Source organism: Canis lupus, chromosome 17 (genome assembly GCF_048164855.1).
Source record: "Canis lupus baileyi chromosome 17, mCanLup2.hap1, whole genome shotgun sequence".
Classification (NCBI taxonomy): domain Eukaryota; kingdom Metazoa; phylum Chordata; class Mammalia; order Carnivora; family Canidae; genus Canis; species Canis lupus.
In genome coordinates, this window is record NC_132854.1 from 51,584,843 (window position 1) to 51,596,084 (window position 11,242).

The 11,242-nt window shown below is 53.9% G+C and overlaps 1 protein-coding gene and 1 long non-coding RNA gene across 4 annotated transcripts; one reads left to right on the forward strand and one right to left on the reverse strand.

Moving 5' to 3' along the window:
* Positions 1 to 688: 688 nt before the first annotated feature.
* LOC140608088 (uncharacterized) lies at positions 689 to 3,580 on the reverse strand. Its single transcript, XR_012010070.1, has 2 exons — positions 3,443 to 3,580; positions 689 to 1,121 (listed from the first exon to the last, which is right to left on the reverse strand). It is a non-coding gene; the product is annotated as an uncharacterized lncRNA (long non-coding RNA).
* LOC140608087 (protocadherin-8) lies at positions 2,275 to 6,964 on the forward strand. 3 transcript variants are annotated; one of them, XR_012010069.1, is made up of 4 exons: positions 2,275 to 4,828; positions 4,969 to 5,119; positions 5,311 to 5,518; positions 5,997 to 6,136. XR_012010069.1 is itself a non-coding variant. In XM_072782879.1 (3 exons), exons 1-3 carry the CDS (start codon positions 2,483 to 2,485, stop codon positions 6,368 to 6,370), a joined length of 3,219 nt encoding a protein of 1,072 aa, XP_072638980.1. In that variant the 5' UTR covers positions 2,275 to 2,482; the 3' UTR covers positions 6,371 to 6,964. The 3 variants fall into 3 exon arrangements, 2 of the variants coding, with proteins under 2 accessions (XP_072638980.1, XP_072638981.1); XM_072782879.1 differs by having other exon boundaries at positions 2,275 to 5,119; positions 5,997 to 6,964; XM_072782880.1 differs by lacking the exon at positions 4,969 to 5,119 and having other exon boundaries at positions 5,997 to 6,964.
* The last annotated feature ends 4,278 nt before the right edge of the window (positions 6,965 to 11,242 follow it).

Sequence of the window (11,242 nt, forward strand, 5' to 3'; positions counted from 1 at the left end):
CCGCGGCCGCGGGGAGGCCGCTGTCCGACTGCCGGGTTCTGAATCTGTCCGCGTCCAGGCTGCCCCGGGAAGGGCATAATGAGGGGGAGGCCGGGACCCTAAGAGCGCTAACGGTCACCTACAGGCCCCAGGCCGGGGTGGGAGTGCTGCGAGGCGCGGACAGAAGACAGAAAGTTCTCTCGGCTGTGCATACCCCTGAGAAAGGTCCCTCTGCTGCAGCACAGAGAGAGCAAGCTATTAATTGGCAGCTGGGTGGGGTGGAGGGGAAAGTGGAAGAGAAGGCTGGGAATCGCGCTCCTGTAGGGGGCGTCGCCTTTCCCTAGTGCCTGCGCCGCTGCAGTACCTGGCTTCGCTGCTTTTAGCAATACCAGGGCAGCAAGGTGGAGGAGGCGGGAAAGGAACCCAGAGTCACCCACGCGCTAGGGAAGCCCCCAGCTACCCACAGCCCCGCCCTCTTCCCAATCTCAGAAGAGCTCTTATTTATTGATCGCTGGGGCTGCATTTTCCCCCCTTTGGCAATTCCAGGGCTCCTACTTCATTCTCCCCCACCCCCGCTGCACGCCCCACCCCGCCTCCCCTGCGTGGTCTCCCTACTTCGGGGGGCGGGCGGAAAAACCTCCCGAAGGTGTTCTGAAAAGACCTCAGGACGCATTCCCTCGGGTTTGAGCAAAAGGAAAACACAGATGGATGCTGACAGTAGGACTAAAATCTGGATTCGGAAGAACGTTCCCCAAATGCAGTCTGCTTATCAAATCCATCGCCTTTTTAAAAAAAAAAATCTTCCAGTGCGTGGCTTTTGTTTTTACCTCTCCTCCGTGTGTATTTGCATAACCTGCTCCATAAAGCTCTTCAATAAGAACTCGTCTTGTCCCTGCTTGGAGCTCCAACTCCTGGGTCTTCTCGGATTCTGAGGGTGGGGGGACTACCTGTGGGGGGCCTCGCCCAGCCTGGCCGGGGGTGGGGGTGGGGCCGGGATCCGCCCAGCCCAGAGTCTGGCAATACCGAAGCTCCACACGTTTGCAGGCAGATGGTTAAGTTCCCCCAGGTTCGTGCCAGGTTTCAACGTCATGCTGTGATTTTGTTCTTCTGGAACGGGATGAGTGTTGCTTCTCGGAGCAGCCCTATTAGGACAGAAAGAAAATCCTCTAAATAAGCGGAACCAGGCATCAGGAGGGAAAGTTCTCTAAATGCACTTTAATACGAGCCGGGTATTGTGTGGAATTCAGCGCCCATCACCGTTTAGCCGGAGAGTTATGGCAGTGATTGGGGATGAATAGAGGAACATAATGGATACATGTGGCGTTTGCTCATTATATTCAAGTTAGCCCAACTCCGCTGTGGAAACTGTTCAACTTTCTCTCCCCTTAGCTTGTCACAGTGAAATAATACAGACATTGGGGCCTCCAATGGGATCGCCTGCCATGCCATTCTATTTCCACTGCTAACGAGGGCTTCATAAGCCTTTGATACAGTCTGATCTTTGAAATCTTTCCAAATCTCCTCAAGCTTATGCTAAATCCTATTTGGAACTTTTTTTTTTTTTCCTGGCCTGCTAGCGGCCCAGGGCTTAAGAAAGCCATTTGGACAGTGACATGCATACTAACACATCGCAGAGCTCTTTTCTGAAAGGGAAGTGGCAGCCCTGATCGCCGAGGCTCACACGAGCAAATCACAATTTGGCGGACGCAATTTTGAATAGAATCAATTTCCCCTCGTCTTTGGGATTTCCTAAATCGACAAGGTACTGCCGAGCGCCTTGGGAAGCTGGGAGAGAAGGCTGTATAGGAAGACCTCACTGGGCTGAGCAAGTCGGTGGAGAAAAAGGCGAGGATCGTAAACTTCGAAGGTACAAAAGGCAAAAAAAAAAAAAAAAAAAAAAAAAGTGGGCGGGGTGGGGGGTGGTCCCGAGCTACTGGGGCGAAACCCCAGCGTGTTTGCTCTCAGCTGGAAAAGTGGGCTCCGGACGGACACAATTAACAAAACCATCCACTGCTTTGACTCTGGGCGACCTGTGCCAACTCCTCTGTATTCAGGGCGTTGACAGGAAAGGAGGAAAATAAAAAAAAAAAAAAAAGGCGAAAGGAGTTAAAGAAACAAAGAAAAGATTCCCTAATTTTCCTTTCTTGTTTTCCCCTCTAAGCCTTTCCACATTAAAGGGATTGTCAGAGGCCGGCGTAGGAGCGGCGCGAGGGCGAAGCTGCCATTGGCTGCCCGGCTCTGCCGATTTGCATATCGGCTGCTATAAAAGCGGAGGCGGCGCGCGGCGGCGCAGCTCCAGCCGCGGGAGGGAAGGGAGCGGTGCTCGGCGGGGGCGGGTCGGCGCGTCCCCGGAGCCCGCCGGGACCTCGCGCTGCAGCCCGCAGACCTCCCTCACGGGGCTCGCCGAGAGCGTGCTCCTAGGAGCCTGCGACTCACCCCGGGACCCGCGAACCAGGGAGGAATCATCGCTCAGCGCCTTGGACTAGCACTCGGGGCTGGCGGCATGGGTCCAGCGGGGCGCGGGGGCAGCCCCTGCCTTCTCCCTTTACAGCTCTTCAGCCTCTGCTGGGTGCTCTCGGTGGCCCAGAGCAAGACAGTGCGATACAGCACCTTCGAGGAGGACGCCCCCGGCACGGTCATCGGGACCCTGGCCGAGGACCTGCATATGAAAGTGTCCGGAGACGCCAGCTTCCGCCTGATGAAGCAGTTCAACAGCTCGCTGCTCCGGGTGCGCGAGGGCGACGGGCAGCTGACCGTCGGGGACGCGGGCCTGGACCGCGAGCGGCTGTGCGGCCAAGCGCCACAGTGCGTGCTGGCCTTCGACGTGGTCAGCTTCTCCCAGGAGCAGTTCCGGCTGGTGCACGTGGAGGTGGAGGTGAGGGACATCAACGACCACGCGCCGCGCTTCCCCCGGGCCCAGATCCCCGTGGAGGTGTCGGAGGGCGCGGCCGTGGGCACGCGCATCCCCCTGGAGGTGCCGGTGGACGAGGACGTGGGGGCCAACGGACTGCAGAGCGTGCGCCTGGCCGAGCCTCACAGCCCCTTCCGCGTGGAACTGCAGACGCGCGCGGACGGCGCCCAGTGCGCGGACCTGGTGCTGCTGCAGGAGCTGGACCGCGAGAGCCAGGCCGCCTACAGCCTGGAGCTGGTGGCCCAGGACGGCGGCCGCCCGCCGCGCTCCGCCACGGCCGCCCTCAGCGTGCGGGTGCTGGACGCCAACGACCACAGCCCGGCCTTCCCGCAGGGCGCCGTGGCCGAAGTGGAGCTGGCGGAGGACGCGCCCGTGGGCTCGCTGCTGCTCGACCTGGACGCGGCGGACCCCGACGAGGGCCCCAACGGCGACGTGGTGTTCGCCTTCGGGGCCCGCACCCCGCCCGAGGCGCGCCGCCTCTTCCGCCTGGACCCGCGCTCCGGCCGCCTCACCCTGGCGGGACCCGTGGACTACGAGCGCCAGGACACCTACGAGCTGGACGTGCGCGCCCAGGACCGCGGCCCCGGGCCCCGGGCCTCCACCTGCAAGGTCATCGTGCGCATCCGCGACGTCAACGACAACGCTCCGGACATCACCATCACCCCGCTGGCCGCCCCGGGCGCACCTGCCGCCTCTCCCTTCGCCGCGGCCGCCGCCGCCGCCGCCGCCGCTCTCGGGGGTGCGGACGCGACCTCGCCCACCGGGCCCGGGACGCCGGAGGCGGGCGCCGTCTCCCTGGTGCCAGAGGGGGCGGCGCGCGAGAGCCTGGTGGCGCTGGTCAGCACCTCGGACAGGGACTCGGGCGCCAACGGGCAGGTGCGCTGCGCCCTCTACGGGCACGAGCACTTCCGGCTGCAGCCGGCCTACGCGGGCAGCTACCTGGTGGTGACCGCGGCGTCGCTGGACCGCGAGCGCATCGCCGAGTACAACCTGACGCTGGTGGCCGAGGACCGCGGCGCGCCCCCGCTACGCACCGTGCGGCCCTACACCGTGCGCGTGAGCGACGAGAACGACAACGCGCCGCTCTTCACGCGGCCAGTCTACGAGGTGTCGGTGCGTGAGAACAACCCGCCCGGCGCCTACCTGGCCACGGTGGCCGCGCGGGACCCGGACCTGGGCCGCAACGGCCAGGTCACCTACCGGCTGCTGGAGGCAGAAGTGGGCCGCGCCGGGGGCTCGGTGTCCACCTACGTGTCGGTGGACCCGGCCACCGGGGCCATCTACGCGCTGCGCAGCTTCGACTATGAGACGCTGCGCCAGCTCGACGTGCGCATCCAGGCGAGCGACGGAGGCTCCCCGCAGCTCTCCAGCAGCGCCCTGGTGCAGGTGCGGGTGCTGGACCAGAACGACCACGCACCGGTCCTGGTGCACCCGGCGCCGGCCAACGGGACCCTGGAAGTGGCGGTCCCCGGGCGCACGGCGAGGGACACGGCCGTGGCGCGCGTGCAGGCTCGGGACGCGGACGACGGTGCCAACGGGGAGCTGGCGTTCGAGCTGCTGCAGCAGGAGCCGCGAGAAGCCTTCGCCATCGGCCGCCGCACGGGGGAGATCGTGCTCACAGGCGACCTCTCGCAGGAGCCGCCGGGCCGCGCGTTCCGGGCGCTGCTGGTCGTGTCCGACGGCGGCCGCCCCCCGCTCTCCACCACCGCCACCGTCAGCTTCGTGGTGACCGCGGGCGGCGGGCGCGGGCCGGGGGCGCCCGCCAGCGCGGGGGGCCCGGAGCGATCTCGCCCGCCTGGCTCGCGGCTCGCGGCGTCGGGGCCGGCGCTGCAGTGGGACACGCCGCTGATCGTCATCATCGTGCTGGCCGGGAGCTGTACGCTGCTGCTGGCCGCCATCATCGCCATCGCCACCACCTGCAACCGCCGCAAGAAGGAGGTGCGCAAAGGGGGGGCCCGCCGGGAAGAGCGGCCCGGGGCGGCGGGCGGCGGAGCCTCGGCTCCCGGCTCCCCGGAGGAGGCTGCCCGGGGAGCCGGGCCCAGGCCCAACATGTTCGACGTGCTCACCTTCCCTGGCAGCGGCAAAGCGCCCTTTGGCAGCCCCGCGGCCGACCCGCCCCCGCCCGCGGTCGCCGCGGCCGAAGTGCCGGGCTCGGAGGGCGGCAGCGCCACCGGGGAAAGCTCCTGTCACTTCGAGGGGCAGCAGCGGCTCCGCGGCGCGCACGCCGAGGTGAGGCCTTCCTTCGGCCGGGCGCCCCCCTCCGCGCTCCGCGGACAGGCTGGGGGACGGGACTGGAGGGGCCTGGGTGTGCCTGCGCCGGAGATGCCTAACCTGTCGCACCTGTCTTGTTTGTTTCTTGTCCAACCCCCACCTCCCCTCCTCTCCCCCTCCCGCTCCGCATCCCCCATCCCTTGCTGCAGCCCTACGGCGCCTCGCCCGGCTTCGGAAAGGAGCCGGCGCCCCCTGTGGCGGTCTGGAAAGGACACTCCTTCAACACCATCTCGGGCCGGGAAGCGGAGAAGTTCAGCGGCAAAGACAGCGGTAAAGGGGACAGCGACTTCAACGACAGCGATTCCGACATCAGCGGGGACGCTCTGAAAAAGGATCTCATCAACCACATGCAGAGCGGTGAGGGCTCTTCTTTCCTGCCAAGTTCAGCTCTCCTCGTCTCCCTCCCTTGCCGCCCTCCTGTCCATCTCCGTTCCCAGCCAACACCCCCCCACCACCACCACCCCCCCACTTTTTCCAGTCCCCGAGATCGGCTGATTTCAAAATGCCACATCGAGGCAGCTCCACCACTTGAATAAAGAACACTCCCATCCTGTTTAGGTGCAGGCAGGGGTGATGCTCTAGCTACCTGAGGAGGACAGTTCTGCCCCTCGGGGTTTTCACTTGCTTCCGGCAAAAGGAGCTGAGCCGACTTCACCAGAAGGTGGCTGTATAGGAAGCGGTGTTTCGAATCCTGAATCCCCGCGTTCACCCTCATCCTGCTTGCTTTTCTTTTCAGCCCCGCCCTGACCCTGCCTGACGTTCTGAAGAGGGAGGCGTAGCTGTGTGCCATCTCAGTAATAATCACCAGGCTCTCTCCCTTTCTCTTTTATGCTAGGACTGTGGGCGTGTACCGCGGAGTGTAAGATCCTGGGCCACTCTGACCGCTGCTGGAGCCCGTCATGCGGAGGGCCCAACACGCATCCCCCACCTCACCCGCCAGCCCAGATGTCTACCTTCTGTAAGAGCACGTCCCTGCCTCGGGATCCTCTGCGCAGGGACAATTACTACCAGGCCCAGCTGCCCAAGACGGTGGGGCTGCAGAGCGTCTATGAGAAAGTGCTGCATAGGGACTACGACAGGACAGTCACTCTGCTCTCCCCTCCCCGTCCGGGGAGGCTCCCAGACTTGCAGGAGATCGGGGTACCCCTCTATCAGTCCCCCCCTGGCAGGTACCTGTCCCCAAAGAAGGAAGCCAATGAAAATGTGTAATCCCACGCTGCATGTGTTCACAACATATACAGGTCACTCCGAGAAGCCCCTAAGTTATTGACTGGTTTCAGTGTTGTACATATAAATATGCAAGATGTGCCTTAAAATGAAGCTGTTGGAAGCTATTTCCAATCACATTGGTACTGTTTGGTATTTGCAAACAAAAATGTAGTTAATGTAATTTTTATGAAATGTGTGCAGTATTTAATTTTTATCATGCTATTGACTTTAATTTCACTTGCAGCTTGCCATTTTCTTAGTGTTTTTAACCTGTACATTGTGTAATGTAATGTTTGTATATAATGAAATTTTGTTATATTTTTATATAATAAAAGCTAAAGTGGAAGTTATTGCCAAAGGAACTGTCTGTAAGACAAAAAAAAAAAAATGTGGGAATTACTTAAAATGGAAATTTATCTTTCACCTGAAACAACCTAGTGTTTGAGAATTTTTGCCTTGCCAAGTATACCTTGTATATCTTGCGTCTGTGGTAGATTCCAAGTTCAATGTTATTTAATTACTTTTGGTTTTCTGTAAACCAAACCGTGTCACTTATAAGCACAGTAATAAAGGATTTGTCATGTGTTTGAAGAATCTGCTAATTGCTTTCCATGAAGCTGCCTACAGTTAGACATTCACAAATAATCTGAGTGCCAGAATTAAACCTTCTTTCAAGTGCTAATTCTTTGGGCATTATTAATATTCACAGCAATATTAAACTTTCAAGTATTGGAAAGCCTCATCTGAGTATTAAAAATACTTTATTTTGGAAATCATGTGCATTTCTATTTACATCAGGCACTCTATAAAAATTTTTGTTCTCATTTATTCACTCAACGGATATTTATGGAGCATCTACAAAAAGTAGAGGGAGCTGTTTGGGCTGTTCATTCACCAATCAAACGTCTGTTGAGTTTTTACTAACTGCAGTAACTCCCCTAAGAGCTGGGGTTCGAGGTTAAGGAGACATAGTCTCAAGGAGCTCTTAGCATATTAGGATGTTAATAGTAAAAATACGCTCAAATGTATGGGTGAAATGACGTACTTGGGATTTGCTTTAAAATATTCTAGGAGAAAACTCAGGGCTATATGAAGCAAGACTGATAAAATATTGATCCTTGTCAATGCTGGGTACCTGTGGAGGTAGGGGGTTAATTATACCCACCTATTTGTGTGTCTGTGTGAACTTAATGTTTGCTATGGAAGGTTTTTAAGAGACACTCAAAAGACCTATGTCTATGTCTTATACTCCATTCATTTCATTTGAAATTAAAATGATAATAATGAAGGCTAACATTTACTGAGCAAGCTTTAATATGAGCCAAGATCCTCACAAAGCCCTCCGCAGGAATTATCTCATTTAAGCCTCAAACTTCCCCCCATGAGATTTACAAATGAGAAAACTAGGGCACAGCAAGGGTAGGTAAAATGCCCAAAGTCATACAGCTAGTCAATGGCCAGAATGAGGTTCAAACCCAGATTATTCAAGTCAAGAAAATAAAATGAAGCAACAAGAAGGTTTTTGTTTTGTTTTGTTTAACTTGAAAGAAACACAGAGGTGAATAAGTCCCGATGCATTGCCTTTGCTGCCTGATTATTGTTTAGCCCTTTATATTTGTGAAGTGCCTGTGCCCCTTTATTACTAATTATAGAGTGTGAGGCACTGTAGTGAATAGAGGAGCCCTCAAAGCTGCCTGTTGAAGTCATAATTGAAACCAGTGGTGGCTCCAAGCTGAACAGCAGGGTGGGCACACACAAGTGCTTTGCCACCCACGGCCTGCACAGAGTTCAGTGGTTTCTGCAGGGAGCTGAGCTGAGCATGCGCCTGACAAGCTTGGACTCCCCAGACTTTGGGTTCTCAAAAAAAAAAAAAAAAATTGTGGATATGACTAGGTTACCAGACAGCTCCAGAGCCATGATGACCAGCCCCCAGCAGAGAGACCCCTAGGGAGAATGCCCATTCTGACATCTAAATCTTTATTCTTGAGCTTGTCCCATCAAATGCAGAGTGAATAACGAAGCAAAATAAAGAATGAATAATCCCACGCTGCAGTCTAAAAGCATCCAATCTCTGAATATGTTTGCCTGCTTATGCCCTTCAAAAGTAAAATAATGTCATTGTCATTACTTTATTTTGCAGCTACAAACTATTTCATTACCCCCAAAAAATCAGTTGTCAAAACCTCTATGATGTCACTGTCATATTTTTCCCTTAGAGTAATGACCATTAGAAACCTTATTTTTGCTTGGAACTTAAAAAAAATCAGATATACAATTCAGTCCTTAAAATTGTTTAAACAAAAAAGGAAGGGAGGGATCCCTGGGTGGTGCAGCGGTTTAGCGCCTGCCTTTGGCCCAGGGCATGATCCTGGAGACCCGGGATCAAATCCCACGTCGGGCTCCCAGTGCATGGAGCCTGCTTCTCCCTCTGCCTGTGTCTCTGCCTCTCTCTCTCTCTCTCTGTGTGTGTGACTATCATAAATAAATAAAAATTTAAAAAAAAAAAAGGAAGGGAAGGAGAAGGAGTAGGTCTTTAAGGGCCAACAGCAGGAACTCTCGGAGAAATGGGAGTTGGATAAAAGAAGCTTTATGCTTTTTTCTAGAAATGTTGACTTTCAAGCACAGTCCTAAGAAAATGTGCTGCTTTATTAAATTAAATGAACAGAGTACTTCAGTCAATGCCTAGCCCATGGTAACACTTGCTACATTCCATCTTCCTCTTTCCTTACCTTTTTTGAAAGCCAGTCTCTACCATAACTATCAGTGCAGTCCCACCACTAAGGAAGATGACAGATTCAGGATGTCTGGCCTTGTCCTGCTACTGGTTTGCTTCCTCTACTTCTCCCACTTTCAATGTGTAATCCAGAAGCTCGAGTATACTCGAGAGTATACAAACAAGTACAGCTAAAGTAAACATCACAGGCCAGTTCACAAACCTTAGAGATCTGTGACCGTCCCACCAACACCTGGGTTTTTGGAGGTGGAGGCCAACAACCCTCGGGCACTTTGGCAGTGAGCGCTGGGACATGGGAAAGCCCTTGGGAATGTAGGAGTTCACCTTGAAGGAGAAAGCTTAAGCCAGACTTTACCTATTTCATATTTTTATATCTAGCCCCATTGACTTGAATGTCCTACACTTCCTATAATAAAATATCCATCAAAGAAACCACTTCAGAAAATTAAAATGTAAGTGGTTTCCACATCTATTGAAAAATGCATTCTGAAATAGAGTGAAAACAGGATGCATATCTTCAATACAAATATATATGCACGTGGAGAGAAAAAAATATATATAATCAGGATGAGTTCCAGGCCATAATTAGCTAACTATCTGGCTTATCTCACTTGGCACATATAAGGTTTTATCATCTAAAAATTCCATTTTCGAAAACAAGCATATTCGCTTTAGTATCGAATTCAGTAACAACAGGATAATTGGAATGCTGTAAGTTTTAAGAGCAAACTGAAGCAAGGTAATACAATGCTCGATGGGGCACTGTGCTTTCCAACAACTCAGAAGGGCTTTGAAAATGCTGTCTAGTTTTCAACAGCTATGCAATAACTCAAGAGAGCATCTATTATTCTCTTTCTTCAGAGGAAAATAATCTGCAATGGAATTCACCAACAGGTTCAAAGTCACCTAATAAGAGAACAGCAGGTAGAAAGAGACACTGGGCTGTTTTAAAAGCTATCACTTAAACCACCAGATTAAATGTGCCTTTTCCCCCCGGTGGGCCAAAGTCCTTTTAAAAAAAAAAAAAAGTATTTATTTATTCATGAGAGGCAGAGAGAGAGAGAGAGAGAGAGAGAGAGAGAGAGGCAGAGACACAGGCAGAGGGAAAAGCAGGCTCCATGCAGGGATCCGACATGGGACTCGATCCTGGAGACCCAGGATCGGGCCCTGGGCTGAAGGCGGCTCTCAACTGCTGAGCCACCCGGGCTGCCCGCAAAAGTCTTTACTCATTATCAGAGTACAGGATTTGCTCCCACAAAACTTGTAAAAGACATGTCAACATGTCAGAGTGAAACCCACATAGTTTAATGTGAATTAGGGAAATTCCATTTGCCTACCCACTATGGTATGCGGCTATATTGTGGGCACTTTGGGCTCAGTGTGTCCAAATGAAAATCATCCTCCTCCTTTCCCGGCCACCATTACCACCCCCCCCCAAAAAAAAACACACACAGACTACCCCCGTGGCAATTGTTTTAAACTCAATAAATAGGACTGCAGTTTATAGATGAAACCCAAAATACACTTCATTTGAAGACTCTACCCTATTTCTTTCCTCAACTCACCAAGATCTATCGATTCCGTTTTCTATATACCTTCTTCACTGTTCCCTCACTCCACTGCAGCAGATAGGATGCTCTATCCAAGTCCCCACTTTGAATCTACCTGAGCTTCAGAGGACACTTCGGGATACACTGTGATAACCTCTACTGCAAATGTCTGTCTCTGCTGCTTGGGACTTCCTGAGGGCTTGGGACCCCCAACACCAGTGGGGCCACAGAAGCTTATTCAGTCTGTGCACAGAGCTACCTGGAAGTACAGGATATATAAGATCTGTAGAGGCAACCCTCAGCCAATTAGAGATGAGTTTGGTGGCTAAACACCCCCAGCTTTCCAGTCTCTTGGAGTAACAGTTGTGTTAAAAAACAAAAAACAACAACAACAAAAAAAAAACAAACAAACAAAAAAAAACAGAAGATTGTAGGGTGAGAGAGAAGCAGACTCTCCGCTGAGCAGGGAGCCCAATGCAGGGCTCGATCCCAGAACCCCAAGACTATGACCTGAGCTGAAGGCAGACTCTTAACCAACTGAGCCACCCAGGTGCCCCTGAAGGGACAGTTTGTGGAGTTGTGTTCTCC

What these genes read in the sequence shown, in the direction of transcription:
- LOC140608087 (XM_072782879.1), top strand. Translation starts at nt 2,483, where the DNA reads ATGGGTCCAGCGGGGCGCGGGGGCAGCCCCTGCCTTCTCCCTTTACAG. An exon ending in TCCGCGGCGCGCACGCCGAG is followed by an intron (nt 5,120 to 5,310) that starts GTGAGGCCTTCC and finishes CCCTTGCTGCAG; the next exon opens with CCCTACGGCGCCTCGCCCGG. An exon ending in CATCAACCACATGCAGAGCG is followed by an intron (nt 5,519 to 5,996) that starts GTGAGGGCTCTT and finishes CTTTTATGCTAG; the next exon opens with GACTGTGGGCGTGTACCGCG.